Source organism: Stegostoma tigrinum, chromosome 27 (genome assembly GCF_030684315.1).
Source record: "Stegostoma tigrinum isolate sSteTig4 chromosome 27, sSteTig4.hap1, whole genome shotgun sequence".
Classification (NCBI taxonomy): Eukaryota; Metazoa; Chordata; class Chondrichthyes; order Orectolobiformes; family Stegostomatidae; genus Stegostoma; species Stegostoma tigrinum.
Window position 1 is genome coordinate 5631591 of NC_081380.1, and position 18605 is coordinate 5650195.

General features: G+C 40.3%; 1 protein-coding gene across 3 annotated transcripts in view; it reads right to left on the minus strand.

The window, feature by feature from the left end:
- Positions 1 to 18449, minus strand: part of styxl1 (serine/threonine/tyrosine interacting-like 1) — a 31537-nt gene extending 13088 nt beyond the window's left edge. The window contains exons 1-5 of one of the 3 annotated variants that reach the window (XM_048557424.1): positions 18225 to 18315; positions 17085 to 17187; positions 11506 to 11567; positions 4979 to 5078; positions 3628 to 3761 (exon numbers count right to left, since the gene is read on the minus strand). In XM_048557424.1, coding sequence (XP_048413381.1) covers positions 3628 to 3761; positions 4979 to 5078; positions 11506 to 11508 — 237 coding nt within the window. In that variant the 5' untranslated portion in view covers positions 11509 to 11567; positions 17085 to 17187; positions 18225 to 18315. Of the gene's footprint in view, positions 1 to 3627; positions 3762 to 4978; positions 5079 to 11505; positions 11568 to 14101; positions 14734 to 17084; positions 17188 to 18224 lie in introns of those variants that run through there. The other 2 variants (XM_048557422.1, XM_048557423.2) reach the window with 2 other exon arrangements.
- Between the last annotated feature and the right edge of the window lie 156 nt (positions 18450 to 18605).

The following is an 18605-nucleotide window of genomic DNA, read 5'->3' on the forward strand; positions in this document are numbered from 1 at the left end:
GTGTAATTGAGGACATAGTACAGAGGTTCATCCCAAAGAAAAGAAAGATTATCCGGGGTGGGATTAAACAGCCATGGCTGACAAAGGAAGTCAGGAAATATATCAACGAAAAAGAGACAGTCTATAAAGTGGCCAGGAGCACTGAGAAATCAGAAGATTGGGAAGGCTACAAAAATAAACAGAGGATAACAAAGAGAGCAATAAGGAAGGAGAGGATCAAATATGAAGGTAGGCTAGCTAGTAATATTAGAAACGATAGTAAAAGCTTCTTTCAATACATAAGAAACAAACGAGAGGCAAAAGTAGACATTGGGCCGCTCCAAGATGCTGAAAGGCTAGTGATGGGAGATAAGGAAATAGCTGAAGAACTTAATAAGTACTTTGCGTCAGTCTTCACAGTGGAAGACATGAGTAGTATGCCAACAATTAGGGAGAGCCAGGGGGCAGAGTTGAGTATGGTAGGCATTACAAAAGAGAAAGTGCTCGAAAAGCTAAAAGGTCTAAAAATTGATAAATCTCCTGGCCCCGATGGGCTACATCCTACAGTTCTGAGGGAGGTGGCTGAGGAAATAGCGGAGGCTTTGGTCGTGATCTTTCAAAAGTCACTGGAGTCAGGGAAAGTCCCAGATGATTGGAAAATTGCTGTTGTAACCCCCTTGTTTAAGAAAGGATCAAGGCAAAAGATGGAAAATTATAGGCCGATTAGCCTAACCTCGGTAGTTGGTAAAATTCTAGAATCCATTGTCAAGGATGAGATTTCTAAATTCCTGGAAGCGCAGGATCAGATTAGAACAAGTCAGCATGGATTTAGTAAGGGGAGGTCATGCCTGACAAACCTGTTTGAATTCTTTGAAGAGGTAACAAGTATGTTAGACCAGGGAAACCCAGTAGATGTTATCTATCTAGAATTCCAAAAGGCCTTTGATATGGTGCCTCATGGGAGGCTGCTGAGCAAGGTGAGGGCCCATGGTGCTCGAGGTGAGCTACTGGCTTGGATTGAGGATTGGCTGTCTGACAGAAGGCAGAGAGTTGGGATAAAAGGCTTTTTTTCGGAATGGCAACCGGTGATGAGTGGTGTCCCGCAGGGTTCAGTGTTGGGGCCGCAGCTGTTCACCTTATACATTAATGACTTGGATGAAGGGACTGGGGGCATTCTGGTGAAGTTTGCCGATGATACAAAGATAGGTGGACAGGCAGGTAGTACTGAAGAGGTGGGGAAGCTGCAGAAAGATTTAGACAGTTTAGGAGAGTGGTCCAGGAAATGGCTGATGAAATTCAATGTGAGTAAATGTGAGGTTTAGCACTTTGGAAAAAAGAATACAGGCATGGACTATTTTCTAAATGATGAGAAAATTTGCAAAGCAGAAGTACAAAGGGATCTGGGAGTGTTGGTCCAGGATTCTCTAAAGGTTAACTTGCAGGTAGAGTCCGTAATTAAGAAAGCGAATGTAATGTTGTTGTTTATCTCAAGAGGGTTGGAATATAAAAGCAGCGATGTGCTTCTGAGGCTTTATAAAGCTCTAGTTAGGCCCCATTTAGAATACTGTGTCCAATTTTGAGCCCCACACCTCGGGAAGGACATAGTAGCCCTGGAGCATCTCCAGCGGAGATTCACACGGATGATCCCTGGAATGGTAGGTTTAACGTATGATGAATGGCTAAGGATCCTGGGATTGTACTCATTAGAGTTTAGAAGGTTGCGGGGAGATCTAATAGAAACTTACGAGATAATGTATGGTTTAGAAGGGGTGGACGCTAGGAAGTTGTTTCCGTTAGGCGGGGAGACTAGGACCCGTGTGCACAGCCTTAAAATTAGAGGGGGTAAATTTAAAACTGAAATGAGACAACATTTCTTCAACCAGAGAGCGGTGGGCTTGTGGAATTCATTGCCACGGAGTGCAGTGGAGGCCGGGACGTTGGATGCCTTCAAGGCAGAGATCGACAAATTCTTGATCTCAGAAGGAATCAAGGGCTATGGGGAGAGTGCAGGGAAGTGGTGTTGAAATGCCCATCACTCATGATTTAAATGGCGGTGTGGACTTGATGGGCTGAACGGCCTTACTTCCACTCCTATGTCTTATGGTCTAGTAACATAAAACATAGAACTGTGGATGCTGGAAATCTAAAATATGTAGAGATATACTCTGAGGTCCCTTTGTTCTTCTACACATTTCAGAATCTTTGTGTGTTTCATTGTGTGTTTGTTGGGGCTATTGACGCCCCTGAATACATTACCTCACGCTTCTCCAGAATGAATTATAATTGCCACCTGTTTTCCTCAACTGACTAGTTCATTGATTGTTTTTCTTATATACTGTGATTTTCACCCTCACCATCAACTATATCAAGTTATTCTCATACAATTTGTAACCTTCTTAATCACAGCCTGTCAATCAATAAAACAGCTATCCAACAATTCTGTTTGCTTCCTGTCCCTGAGTTTCAATTTTCCATTTTCCCTCTAATCCTATGAGTTTCTAATTTGCAGATCAGCCGGCCATGTATGCATCACCTGGGATGGAGCAAAAGAGATAGACCAGGGATGGCAGCTGTCTTATGGCTATTGTCCCACATGGTACTAGAAGAACTAAACCTAGAGGCAAGAAGTAAGTATGCCATGTGAGACTGTCAAAAGCCTTGCTAAAATCCATGTAATGTACATCGCATATACTGCCGTTATCAACCCTCCTTATTACTCACCCAAAAATTTCAATCATTTAATCAGGCTCGGACTTCCTTTAACAAAGTTGAATGTCCATGATTAATCTGTGTCTAAAGTTTTTCAGAAGAAATGTAGCTTGGGTTATGGATGAGGTTGTAGACTTGTTCGCTGAGCCACTGTGTTTGATTGCAGACGTCTTGTCACCCTGCTGGGTAATTTACAGTAATGTTACCTAGCAGGGTGACAAAATGTCTGCAATAAAACACACCGGCTCAGCAAGAGAGTCTACAACCTAATCTGTGTCTTTCTAAATGATCATTCTTACAGGTTGCAAAAATTTTTCCAGTCATTTCTTGAGCAGCAGGGTAAAGCTGACTGGGCTGTAATTACTCAGGCCTTCTCTATTTTAAAACAACAGCACATCAACATTTCTCCAGTCCTTTGGCACCAATGTCAACAGCCAGAGAGAATCAGAAAATGATGGGCAGAGCCTCCACTGTTTCTTCCCTTGGCAGCCTGGAATACCTTTCAGCAACACTGGCTGATATGATTGTTTTCAATGTTCTAATCATCTCAATATTTCTTTTCTCACAATGTTAATTCTATCCATTATTTCACATTACTCCTGCTTAACTACAGTTTCTGCTTTGTCTCTCTCCTTCAGAAAACATCTTTGAAATGACAAACAACACAATTACTTGTTTAACAGTAGAACAAGTGTGCAGAGGCTTTACAGAGCTACTTTGATTCTTGTTTTAATACCTATTGGGGAAGCGAAAGCGCAATCTGAATGTGAATCTTTTTTCTCACCAACAATAGTGATACCACCATTAAAACCATGTTGCAGGTACAGATTTTCACAAAGAATGCAAAGGGCTAACGTACAATACCCTGTGCAACTCCCTTTTGTAACACAGATTCAACAGACTTAACAAAGCCAGATGGCTCAAGATAACCAAACATACCTGCGGCATGTAAAATATTTTCTGTGTCCTGAAGAATGGATAGCAGGCAGAGAAGAATTCATACCCACCATTCAGGACCATGATAGGCTGGCGACTGATAACTTCCAGTAGCTTTGCATATTGAATAGCAGGACCTAGAATTGATACAGAATTAATTAGTATCATGACTTATTAAGTCATGATACATGACAGTATTGTGAAACCTCAGTTTAAGGAAATTGATCTTAATTCATACACTCGTTCTGTGAATTCCAGAATTTGAATGGCATCTGTCTGACTCTGGGGCGAACCCCCTGTAGATTGTGTATTCCAGTTGCTTGATGATAGTTCAGAATTGAAAGGGGGATTTTACTGGCCCGTGGGTAGCAGACTGGGGCTGGAAGGCAGTAACATGCCACAGAAGCCTTGTTTAGGTAGCTCCCCAATAAAGCCCCATGACTAGGCTATTTTACCAACTGTGAGATTGGAAGTGCCGAAGCTGGTTTGATCAAAGGCACACAGCTATTTTAAATGATTAGGGGTCGTTTAAGGGACTTAAGAAGGCAGACCGTCTGCTGCAATCACCCTTCCAAGTATCAGATGAGGACAATTTTTTTCAAGAGCAGCAGTAAATCTTTGGAACTTTTCTGCAAAACAGTGGAAGTAGAATCTTTGCATATTTTTTAGGCAGAAGTCAATAGATTCTTGATATGCAACTGGTAAAGGTTTTTTTCAGGTAGTTGGAAATGTAGAATAATCAGCCATGGTAATGACAACAGGATTGAGGGACCAAATGGCCTACTTTTGCTCCTAATTAGTTTGTTTGCATGCCTCACCATACTGACTCAATGTACAAATTCAAAATTCAAGATTATTTCTTGGACAGTAAAAGTTGGAGCATAGGTGATCATTTACTTTCAGGTCTTTTGAGTGGAAATGCAATGTAAAACAGAGGTTCTTCGATAAGAGAGAAAGGAGAACATCACAATTCAGTGCTCACATAATACAACTGCACCTTCCCAATTTGAAGGTATAAACGGCAACTATGGAACTTTGTTGCCACCCATTTTAAGAGTAGCTAACTGAACATGGATCCGAAATCAAACTGCCATCTCTCCTATGTTATCACTTGGCAGCTGAATGGCTGAACCGACTGAGGCATCCAGATAGTCAGTATTGTTGAAGGTACACAACATATAGTAAAAATACACCTTGGTCAATGGCATAAAATTGGTTGCATTGCCTTGGATATTCACTATGCCCTCCATCTGTCAATGGATATCAGATGGGACACACAATAGTTTTACTAAAGCCAGTAAATTTCTTAATTCATCTAAATGATTATAGCTGTATATGTTTTTTTTCTATTTACCTTCCACATCAGATGATTTTGTGTGCCCATCATATACCACACAATGCTTTACACACTCAAGCTCTACATCTTGTGGTAGCAAATAATTTCCATCTGCATCCTGAAAAGCAACAGCAGTTACTAAATTATTTGTATATAATAAAAAGTTATATTGGAAAAGTTGAGAAGATTATTAACATCACTGTCTATCGTTCTGAGGGTCTAACATTTCAGTTCAGGCAAAGGCCTTGATCATGTTCAAGGTATGAAGTTTCCTGGGCTGCTTCCACAACATCAATAAAGGGCAATTTTTTTTACAAATTATTTAAATATTTTCTGTAGACTTCACAGACTGTATATAAACAGACTGACAGGCTGTGACCGAGAGGGGTCAGTAGTCCTTTGGGAAACTCAAAAACCTGGGTTCATAGAAACATAAAAAATAGGAACAGGAACAGGACATTTGGTCCTTTAAGCTTGCTCCACTATTTAATATGATCATTGCTGATCATCCCATTCGGTATCATGTGCCTGTTTTCTCCCCATGCCCTTTGATCCCTTCAGCCCGAAGAAATATATATAACACCTTCTTCGAAACATTCAATGTGTTGGCCTGAGCTGCTTTCTTTGGCAGAGAATTCCACAGGCTACCCCTCTCTGGGTGAAGAAAGTTCTCCTCTTCTCAGTCCTAAATTGCTAACCCTATATCCTTAGATTGTGGGTCCTGGTTCTGGACTCCCTGGTCATCACAAACATCCTTCCTACATTTACCCTGTCTAGTCCTGTTAGATTTTTATAAGGTTCTATTAGATCATTCTTCTAAACTCCAGTGAATATCATGTTAACTAATCCAGTCTGTCTTCGTACTTCAGTCCTGCCATTCCAGGAATCAGTCTGACAAATCTTTGTTGCACTTCTTCCATAGCCAGAACATCTTTCCTGTTCAAAACTGCACACAATACTCCTGGTGTGGTCTCGCCATATACGATTTCAGCAAGAAACCCATGCTCCTGCATTCGAATCCATTTGCTATGAAGGCCAACATTCCACTTGCCTTCTTTACTGTCTGCTGCACCTGCATGATTACGTTGAGCAACTGGTGTACAAGGACACCCAGATCTCATTGCACTTCCCCTTTTCCCAATCTATTGTCATTCAGATAATAATCTGTCATCCTGCTTTTGCTATCAAAGTGGGTAATCACATTTCTTCATATTGCACTTCATCTGTCAAGAATTTCCCCATTCACTCAGCTTGTCCAAATCACATTGAAACATCCCTGCATTCTCCTCACTTTCACTCTCACAGCAAACTTAATGTCAACTACAAACTTAAAGATATGATACAAAGTTTCCTCATCTAAATCATTTAGATACATTGCCCCTTCCTTGGATTTAATACTATCCATAAATTCCCTAACTGACAAAATTAGCCATGGTTTTCCAAGGACTCTACTATTAAACCTTAGCAGACTCCTGCATTTTCCCCATTACCAACGTCATGTCTATAATTCCTATTTTTGCTCCAACTTTTACCTTTTTTTTAAATAGTGGGATTACATTAGCTACCCTCAAATCCATTAGAATTTTTTCAGAGCCTATGGAACCTTGAATGATGACTATCCACTATTTCTAAGTTACTTCCCTATAAATTCTGGGATGTAGATTATCAGGCCCTGGGGATATATTGGTTTTTAATTCTATCAATTTCCCTAGCAATGCTGGTTTCCTTCTTATCACCAGACCCTATGTGTAAAACATATTTGTAATGTTATTTGTGTCCCCTTTTGTGAAAACAGAACCAAACAATGTATTTAACTGGTCTGCCATCTCTTTGTTTCAGTATTTAAACTCCTCTGTTTCTGACTGTAAAGGGCCTACATTTGTTTTCACTAATCTTTTTCCCTTCACATACCAAAGAATCTTTTACAATCAGTTTGTATGTTTCCCGCAAGCCTACCCTTGCACTCTATTTATAATCTGCTTGTCTTCCTTTACTGAAATCTAAACTGCTCCCAATCCTAAATCTGTTTTTTTTTGGTCAATTTGTATGCCCCTTCTTTGGATCTAATATTATCCTTAATTTCTCTTGTTGGCTATAGTCAAGCCACATTTCCCATTTTACTTTAGTGCCAAACAGGAATGAATACATGTTGGAGATCCTCTATGCACTTTCATAACGGATAAAAAAAAACACTGGCTGAACGATAGGAAATAGACAGTAATGGTTAATGATTTTTTTGGGTTGGAAAAAGGTTTGTGTGGAAATCCCAGATGCCAATATTGGGCATGTTATCTATTAACCATGGTATGCAGTGGTGATTTCAAAGTTTGCAGATGACACTCAACTTGGATTAATTGTAAACTGCGAAGAGGACAGTTTGGAACTCCAAAAGGCCCTTGACAAATTAGGAAAGTGGGTGGATAGGTAGAAAGATGGAGTTCAATGCAGAGAATTGTGAGGTACACACTTTGGTCCGAAGAACACCGAAAAATTAGGGGTACAGAAGCAGTAGGACCTTGTTTGCAATTTACATTGATGATTTGGAGTTGGGGACTAAGTGTGGTGTGTCAAAATTTGCAGATGATACTAAGATGAGTGATAGAGCAAAGTGTGTAGAAGACACTGAAAGTCTGCAGAGGGATATAAATAGGCTAAGTGAGTGGGCAAAGGTCTGGCAGATGGAGGACAATGTTGATAAGTGTGAGATCATCCATTTTGATAGGAACAACAGCAAAATGGACTATGTTTTAAATGGTGAAAAATTGCAGCACGCTGCTGTGCAGAGAGACTTGGGTGTCCTTGTGCATAAATTGCTTAAAGTAGGATTGCAGGTAATTAAAAAGATAAATGGAATTTTGTCTGTCATTGCTACAGGGATGGAGTTTAAAAACAGCGAGGCTATGCTGCAGCTATATAGGGTCCTCGTAAGGCCACACCTGGAGTACTGTGTGCAGTTTTGGTCTCCTTACTTGAGAAGGAATATATAGCACTGGAGGGGTGCAGAGGAGATTCACTCGTTTGGTTCCAGAGTTGAGAGGGTTGGATTGTGAGGAGAGACTGAGTAGACTGGGATTATATTCATTGGAATTCAGAAGAATGAGGGGAGATCTTATAGAAACATAGGACTAGAGGGCATAGCCTCAAAATAAAGGGAAGCAGATGTTAGACTGAGGTCAGGAGGATCTTCTTCACCCAAAGAGTTGTGAATCTGTGGAACTCCCTGCCCAATGAAGCGGTTGAAGCTACCTTGCTGAATATGTTTAAGGCAAGGCTAGAAAAATTTTTGTACAGTAAAGGAATTAAGGGTTATGGTGTGTGGGCGGGTAAGTGGAACTGAGTCTCAAAAAGATCAGCCATGATCTTATTGAATGGCAGGGCAGGCTCGAGGGGCTGGATGGCCTACTCCTGCTCCTAGTTCTTATGTTCTTATGACCTCGGTACATGTGAACATCATTGAAGGTGGCCAGGTGGAACAGCAGTTAATAAAGTATGCATATTCTTGGTTTTATTAGTAGGGGCATACAGTACAAGAGCAAGGAGGTGATCTTGAACTTGTGCAAGGCACTTGTTAGATCGCAGCTGGAGTATAAAGCTGTGGGAACCACATTATAGGAAAGATGTACAGGAAAGATGTGAATGCATTGGAAAGAATGCAGAAGAGATTTGCAAGAATGGTTCCAGAAATGAAAAACTTCAGTTATGAGGATGATATGAAGAAACTTGGACTGTGTTCCTTAGAAAAATGAAGGCTTAGAAAAGATTTGACTGAGGTTCTCAAAATTTTGAGTGGGCTGGATAGAAGAAACTGTTCCTGCTTATAAAAGAAATAAAAGAACAAGAGGGCATGGATTCAAAGTGATTTGCAAACAAAACAAGAATGATATTAGAAGAAACTCTTTCACACAGTGCACAGTTAGAGTATGGATTGCACTGCTTGGAAATGTGGTGGCAACAAGTTCAACTGAAGCTTTTGAGAGGGCAGTGAATTATTTGGATAGAAATGGCATAAGGCATTTAGGAAAAGGGAGGATATTGGCACTATACAATAGAATCAGTGCAGGCAAGATGAGCTGTTGCCTATTTACCCTCAGCCCCTTAAATAATGTTCTCCAATGTATCATAGCCAATTTGTACCTTATACGATCACAGTTTCCTTTATTTAGATTGAGGACGCTAGTCTTAGAGTCAATCATATCACTCTCCACTTTAGTAAAGAATTCTACCAATTTTTGGTCACTCTTCCTGAAAGGGTCTCACATAGCTAGATTGCCAGTTATTCCTTTCTCTTTGCACATACAGATTCTAGGATGATCTGCTCTTTCATTGGTTCCTTCATGTAATGATCCAGAAAACCATCCTGTACACACTCCCAAGAACTCCTCCTCTGTAGTACTGTTACTGTTTTGATTTGGCCACTCTATGTGCCGATTCCATCTCCTGCTGTGAGGTTTACATAATGGGGGAATCTGATTCTGGGCAAGATTAAAGGGCCAGAGAGAATAATTTCTTGCATTCTTTTGAAGGCTGTTCTCACCTTACTAAAAAATTCAAGTTTCCCAAGGCCTAGAAAACTCTGTCTTGCCATTCTTAATAGACTGTTGAGCTGGAGGAGCACAGTAGGTCAGGCAGCATCAGAGGAGAAGGAAAGTCGACACTTCGGGTCGGGACCCTTCTTCAGAAATGGGGAAAGCCAGGAAGCTGGGAAATAAATGGAGGAGGGATGTGGCTGGGGGAAGGTAGATGGGATGGTGATAGATGAAAGCAGGTAGAGGGTAGTGGAGATTAGTCAGTGGGAAGGGTGGGGCAAATAGGTAGGAAGAAGATGCCAAGTCAAGGAGGCGGGGATAAGAGAGAGGGCATGGACATGGGATGTGGCCAGTGGTGGGGAGATTTTGTCTTCCAATGCAACCCACTGGTGATCTCCTCCTCCCTGAAGCTCTTTAACAAAATCTCCCCACCCCTGGCCTCACCCCATATCTAATCCTCCGTCTTATCCCCACCCCTTTGACCCAACACAACCTACCTTATTCCCCAACCTATACGTCCTACCCTTCCCACTGACCAATCCCCACTACACCCTACCTGAATCTGCTAATCACCATCCCACCCACCTTCCTCCAACCCCGTCTTCCTCCCTCTATTTATTTCCCAGGTCCCCTCCCCCTCCCTAATCCTGAAGGGTCCTGACCTGAAACATCGACTCTCTTCTTCCTCTGATGCTGCCTGACCTGCTGTGTTCCTCTAGCTCCACACTGTATTGATTCTGACTCCAGCATCTGCAGTTCTTGCTATTTCTTGCTATAGTTAAACCTGATTCAAGGCATTCAGCTCATAAGCATATTTAAAATATAAGCCGGCCTGATGGGATTGTGTTTGCTGCTGGCACCATGTCCTGCTTAAACAATAAACAAATATCTAAGGAATTAGAGACAATTTCAGTTTTGCCCTTTTAACTCCTCCATCCAGAATCCACATCCAATTATCTTGCTCACATTTAAGACACCTACCACCTAGTACAAACCAGTCCAAATCCTCTCAAAGCATATCGAAGAGACAGCCTAAACCCTAACTTTTAATTTGTTTACAGGCAAGTATAAGGCTCTGCATTCTGGATGTGATTCAATCGGTCAGACTCTGGGTTTTAAGTAAAACATACTTTATTCTTATACCACAATTAGAATATAAACAAGAAAAGAAGAATTAGCACAACTTTAACTCTAACTCTATCAAAATACTTAGCAAAATAATATATTATTTAACTACTATTCAGCAACTGCTCCAATATAGCAGCATCCCATTAACACACCCTTGGCAAAGGCAAATTCAGCAAATTCATTGTTAAGAATGGTATATTTTGTAATTCTTTGGTCGGAATTCCTCAAACTCATTAACCATATCAATTATAATAGAACTTAAGAAATAGGAGTTGGAGCAGGTTGTGAAGTCCATTGAGATGCTTCAACATTCAATACAATTACCTTCTACCTCCACTTCACCTTCCCACACTTGCTCCATATTCCTTGATTCCCTTAGTTCTGCACTGTAACAACTCTGTGATTTTCTGCCCGCACTTCCAGAATCAAAAATATTATTAGGTGTGATTCCATAATTAGGCAGCACTTGGTGAATAATCCCTAGACCAATCACAGAACCCCAGACATCAAAATAAGATAACTAGTCAGGCTCATAAGATGGCTCAAGTAAGGCTTGACAGAATGACATACATTCATATGCAGGGAACTGTTCTCTGAAAGCAAAGAAATATATTCAAGCACTGTACCTTTTTTGAACTAACTAGGAGTTTGGGAAGCCTATGGATCCCCATTGCTTTCACCATATTTGAGCCAATCAGAAATGATGCACCAACCAATCAGCATCCTTTTCTCCTATTATATAAATTTTGTGATTGCTACAAATTTGGTATTATTGCTTTTAACTTTGATAGTTGCAAGACAAAAAAATTCAGTGGTATTCTAACGTAAGATATCTTAAAATGGGAACTTAATGTAAATTATTTCTTCTATTAAACAGAAAATAAATGTTACCATTTTTGCTCTCTTGGCTGTTATCACATGACTTTCATCATACTGAGACTTGGTTCGTACATCTGTAATAATTTTTTAAAAATGCTGAATATGAATTTATATTACAGTAAAAACTCATTCTTATTAGACAATAGATAAGGCATAAATGTTTATTCTGTTTCTAAAAAAGACTAAGATTTTCTATGGCTTATTAACTGATCTGCTCGTAGTTTATATATTTAGGCAAATAAATTTACAGAAATCATATTTGTTGCTGCTTGTGTGATTTTCAAACAAAGCCTCAAACCTGTTTACCACTTGTGCTGACTCTTTTTGTGTAACAAGTATGTACTGGTTTGTAGTAAACTGCAGACTCTCAAATCACTAGCCGATCTACTTTGGGATTGTTCAATGAAAGTCAATAATAGGCTATTTTGTCATAGTGTCAGACCTTGAATTACTGTTTCACTTTGAGAAGCAGAGTCAATTGCATGATACTGTGGGAATTTTACTAGTGTTTGGGGCATTAAATTCCACAGTTACACTCTTTATTCAGATGAAATAAATATATAGCTCTACCGGTCAAAGTCAGTTATAAGTATAACATGGTAAACGTGACGCTTAAATTAAGGATATGCTATTGAAGCAAAAACAAAATATTTGCATCTAGTTTTTAATTAATGATTATACCTCTAAATTTGGTTACTGTGTGCAAACGTGTAGGTAAAAAACTGCAGGCCAGATACATGAATAGAACATGCATGTTGGATAGAGGGACTATTTAAAGTTGCATGGATGATTCAGATTGCATTTAGTTGAGTTTTTTCTTTATAAACTGACAGAATATAAAAGGAGTGGTTCAGTTTGAATAAATGATTCAGTTTGAAAATGTCAGTTTGAAACATTCCAATTATTTTAAAACTTCTGAAAGAGAAAATTAAACCCATTTGCATTTCCAATCACCACTTTGGATGTTAGATTCCAGCTGTGATATGAAATGGGAAAAAATGATTTTAAAATAAATAATAAAGAGTTAGCTATTCCTTAGAACGGAAATATTTAATTATACTGCTCACTTAAAAAAGTTGTACAAGAATGTGTCCACCATAATCATAGCTCCATCCTGCATGTTTGTGTGACTGCAATTCACGTGGATGTCTATCTTTTGAAAAACAATTCACTTGATATTTTCAACATTAGACCAAGCCTCTAGAAATGCTCCACCATTTGCTATAGTCCAAGGTGAGACATTATGGTGATTGCTTGCAACCTATTTTCCCAGCAACTTCCTGAAAATTTTCCATAAGTTGAAGGTTAATATATGCATTCACAAGAGTGACAGTAAAATATGAGAAATAAAAATATCCAGGGGAAGAATTCTTAGAAAGATTAAAACACATGCAGGGAGGTTGAAAACATTTAGCAAATTAAAGGTTAATGGTATCGGTGATAAGTAGTAAGTTTAGCCGAGATGTAACAAAAACATAATTCACTAATAGCCTGAAAGCTGATTGCACGCAATGGTACCAATGTTAATACAATGTAATACAAACATATCTTGAGCAGATCACATCAACCAATATTTCCTCCTTCTCTGATTGCTAGAAATAGAATCTGAACATGATTCAGTGACAAACACATCTGAAAAACAATTTGTTTTGGAAAAATTGTAAATATGCCTGGGGATGAATTTTTATTACTTTGCTATTTTGTTTTTCAATCAACACCATTTAAGCCCCTACATTAATATTCTAAAGTCTTTCCAGAGGCATTTGGTCTGGTTACCTGAGAATAAGGCAGATATAAGACATGATTTTTATTGACACAATGTCTCATTATCTGTGTGCTAAAAATATTTGCTTTTCATAAATGAATTACTTTTGTTGAGTATCTGTTACACGCGTTATTTCATTAAACTTGAATTTTAGAAAATGTACAATAACGTTATAATAAAAAAGCCAGCATGAGTTTTTTAAAGGGGAATCTTAATGCGAATTAGTTCTTTGCTGAAATAAAAGCAAGTTAATGAGAAAGCCTGATTGATGTTGTGTTAATGAACCTCTAGTTGGTGTTGGATAAAGTATCATATAGCTAGCTTGTTTGTAAAGTTGAAAACCATGGGATTAAAACAGCAATAGGTGTATGGTTACAGAATTAGTTAAGAGTGAATCAGAGTACAGAATAATGATCAATCATTGTTTTTTAACCTAGTGTTCAGTGCGCAGTGGTGTCCCCCAGGGTCCAATATTGGTATCACAGTTCAGTTGAGGATACAGGGCATAACTTCACAGTGCTGACGGTACAAAACTCTGAGATGTAGTGAACTATGAAAAACACAGTAACCATTTTCGGGAGCAGTACAAATATATTTTACGTTCTTCATCAGCTGTGCTGATGTCAGAAATCACACAACAGCAGGTTATAGTCTTGTTGGACCACAACCTGGTGTCGATGGACTTCTGACTTTGTCCACTCCAGTCCAGCACAGGCACTTCCACATCATGGTTGTTATGAGGATGATGTTCACGTAAAATCTAGCTGGTAACCTCACCATTTAACCACCAACCCAGACCTGGTTGAAATTTTACGGGGAGTGAGGAAACTTCAAGAAGCTTACCTGCCATTCGTCCTGTGAATACTTAATAGATTCATCCAGCTACCACTGTCACAGCGTGGTAAGGCCTATGTCATACATAAGGGCTTGGCAGTTTTGGGTGTGCACACTGGTGTCAGGCAAAGCAAAAAAACTGCTTTGCTGGCTTTTTGGTTCATCCTTCTTCCCCAACTGTTAAAGTCATTTACTGCTTAATGCCTCCCCACGATGTTCCTTAAACGTGGACCTCCAACAACACCCTACCCCCAAACTGCTGAGATTCCTGACATAAAAACAACCTGACCTTCTTGGTATGGTGCTACTGTGTAGTTCCATATGCAGGGAGAAGAATTTAAGTTGCAGCAGAGTACAGGTGACAATGAGGTAAGAGTGAAAATCATTGATGCAAGGGAGATGAAATGGGTAATGTTGGCAGTGAGTAGGATATATGCTTTTGTAACAAGGAATCAAATGGACAAGGAAAGATAATAACCGTGGTTATAATTAAAATTGATGGCACTGGTGATCTTAACTTGGGAAATCAGTTCTGTTGGTAGGGTGGAAGTACACTCAAGGCATCTGAACAGAAAGTTGTGGGAGAGGTATGAGTAGGGTGGAAATAATATTATCATCATATTATCCAAATAGCTGCCCTGAAATGCTGCTCTAACCTTTTGCTTTGAAAGCCTATATTTTTCCTCTCCCAAAGGGCCAGCACGGTGGCTCAGTGGTTAGCACTGCAGCCTCACAGCACCAGGGACCCGGGTTCAATTCTCGTCTCGGGCGACTGTCTGTGTGGAGTTTGCACGTTCTCACTGTGCCTGTGCGGGTTTCCTCTGGGTGCTCCAGTTTCCTCCCACAGTCCAAAGATGTGCAGGCTAGGTGGATCAGCCATGCTAAATTGCCTGTAGTGTTCAGGGGTGTGTGGGTTATAGGGGGATGGGTCTGGGTGGGATACTTCAAGAGGCAGTGTGGACTTGTTGGACCAAAGGGCCTGTTTCCACACTGTAGGGAATCTAAGCTAATTTCAAGGCCACCCCATTCTAATTAATTTAAAACCCTCTCTTTAGCCCTATATATTCAGTTTTCCAGGAACTTGGTCCCAGTACAGCTTGAGTGAAGCCCATCCCACTGGAACAGGTCCCTTTACTCACTCCCTAAATATTCTTGCCAGTGACCCTTGACCTGAAACCCAATTCTCCCAGAGTAACCTTTAAGCCAAGCATTAACTCCTCAAAAACTGAAAGAACTGTGCATGCTCTGAATCAGGAATAAAAACAAAGTTGCTGGAAAAGCTCAGCAGGTCTGGCAACATCTGTGAAGGAAAAAACCAAAGTTAACATTTTGGGTCCAGTGACCCTTCCTCAGAAACTGAAACGTTAACTCTGTTTGTTCCTTCACAGATGCTGCCAGACCTGCTGAGCTTTTCCAGCGACTTTGTTTTTGTCCCATTAATGCCTTAATTTTATTTACCCTTTGCCAATTTGCCCATGATTCAGGCAGTCATCTTGACATTATTTCCTTGAAGGTTCTGCTTTCCCATTTTGCTCCTTGGTATTCAAATTCTTTCTACTCTTATCAATTTCATTGGTACTACTGTAGATATCACAACTGGATGCTTTTCCTTCCAATCCAAATTTCTCTCCAGTTGGACAAGATTTCCTTGACCCTGGCACTCGGCAGACAATGCAGCCTTTGAGACTCAGGACCACAGAAGACATTAGGATCTATTTCCCTAACTATACAGTGCCTGACCACTATTATATTCCTGTTTCCTCTGCTCATTTAGATTGCTCGCTGTACCGCAGTGCTGAGGTCAGTTTGCTCGTTCGCCCTGCAGTCCCTACTCGCGTGCACATGAGCATGATTGCCTTTCCACCATGCTCACTAGTACAATGATACGTTGGCATGCTGGGCCAATAGAGTGTTACGGTTGTACTGTGATTGAATTGCTCAGATTGGCTCCTCATCTTGGCCAGGCACAGGCCGTATCATGGAAGCCAAGGACTTGTATGGCACAGCCATTTTAAACAACCTGGATGGTTTTTCACAGATTCACCAGCATTCACATTGAACCAGCCAACTTTTCATTTCCACAATTATGAGCAGCTAACTTGCAAGTAAAGCACCATAAATATATTTTGGTTATTTTCTGCATTACTACTTACAGGTGCTTGCTGGGAAGCTGTAAAACAGGTTCTTTAAAATAACCCGGATATTTTCACTAACATGAACCTGAATGAGCAGCTCAAGGGTTACATTTATGTTGGTCACATTTGCATATGAGCCTGAGCGGAAGTTATTAAGTGGGGAAAGGCACTCCCTTTTTCCTACCACCAGGGTGACAATTTGGCTTTCCAAATGCTGTGTTCAGGAACTCTTTTATATTTAGCATTACAGTGTTTTTCACAGAAAACAGAGAACACACAAACAGAGGCAATAAGGGTCGGCAGGATGTGGCTAGAATAGCCACTTTATTCATCTATATGGTTAGACTTATTGAGACCAGGCCAATGTCAGTTTCAAGATCAGATGGGCAGATAAAATCTACATTACCTCTGTATTAAAAGGCAGGCTAAAAAATGTAAATCAAGTGGTGGATCCTTACTTTAAACAATAATCCTAGAAATAGCTTTGCATTAACATTTGGACCTGAATATCTTCCCATCTATCAATCCAGGCTTCACATACAGAATCCTATGTTTTAGGAGAAATAACATAACTTATAGGTTAAGCAGACTGCCCAATTTGTTTTGGATGAGGGACAAGTATCTTAAATTTTAGCATATTCTTTTTCCTCAGTTCTTTGCCTGAAAAAAGGACCATCCAGAGTGCTGCATTTTCCACCTTTCATAGGGCAAAGGGGCAGGCCCTGAATCCACTCCATCTGGAATGGGGATTGAACTCAATGTTGTTGGCACCAAACTGGTGCACACTTGCCCATCCAGCCAACTGAACAATCCTGACCTCAAAAGAGACAGAGCTGTCGAGGAACATATACTCTTACAGTCGAATGTCTGGAGCTGTTTTCGTGATGGTAGGGACTCCAAATTCTTTTCATCGTGTAGAAAGACCAGGAATCTTTTTCATTCTTATTGCCTGCCATTGGCCTATGGTGGAAGGATTAACAAGTTGTTACTTAACCTTTTTGGTTACATTATCAATGTACATTCCATAACCACCTAATCACGGAGTGGAACATAAAACAGGGGCTTCCAGATCAGAAGCAGATATCTACCTACAGAACCACACAACCACTTCAATTTTTAAAATATCTCGTTTACGGGGTTCTGTTCTGAATGTGGTGGAGTTAGGGTAGAGACAGATTCATGTGATCTAGCTGTCATGGGGAAAGAAATCTAAGTTGCAACCTATTGAAAAGCAAACCATTAACTCCTCTGTCATTACAACTCCCAGCCTGATTATAATCGGTTCCAAACTCTTCTGTTGGGTAGAAGATACAAAAGCTTAAACTCATGAACCAACTGGTTCAAGAACAGCTTCTTCCCCGTTGTTACAAGACTTCTGAATGGGCATTGCAAATTTCAAATCTTATGCTGACCTTGCTTTTGAGCACCATCATTGCAACCATAACTCTGACTCTGTGAAATCATCCTATGATGTTTGTTCTGATCTGCCCAAACTGCAAGCAAAACAAAACTTTTCACTGTACTTAGGTACATGTGACAATAATAAATCATATCTCTCCTGTGCTTACACCCTATCACAGATTTTAATTTTGTTCTTACCTTACACAGCCTCGTTCAATATCTATTATATTTCTTACTTTTCCCTGTCCTTTTAAAGAGGCCACAAATGGTGCCATAACTTGCTTAGCATTCCACGTAGTGCTTGTTTTAAGGCCAAAGATAGGTCCTTAGGGGGAAAGAAACAGAGCTGAGGGGCCAGTTGGAGATGCCATTGCAAATGATTTCTGGCTATGATGAAGCAGAGAAGTGGTGACAGCAATCACACTCAGCAGAAGGATGTTGTAGATCGACAGCTGGCAGGTGGGATCAGACTGAATCACGCTTTTTCTGGCTGGCATGAATGCAATAGGCCAAATGCCGTCCTTTCTGCACTGTAATATATTTCTAATACATTTCATAGTGCTGACCTCAATCTCCGTGCTGTGGTCTTTACTCACCAACTAAATAGAGGTAAATGGGCTCTGTTAACCGGGAATATCTTGTGCTCTGATTCAATAAATTATAGAGCTCTGTGGCTTCACAAAAGACTATCCCAGCCATGACAACAATAAAGATGAACGGAATAAATGATTAGGGGTTGAATATTAAGTTCTAATTCTTCCGATTGCTGCTTTCTCTGTGGCCTGCTTACTCTCAGCAGCTTCTTAGTGACGGAAGGCGCCTCGTCGTATCCAGGAAATGACCTCAAGGAAAGGGTTTCGGAATACCGCCACGGAAGCTCTCTCTGATTGGTAGCTAGCGCCAGCCAGTCGATGTGGTGCATTGTAGCCGGTCTAGCCAATCAAGAACGAGGGGCGGGCGTCGGGCCCGGCGTGTTA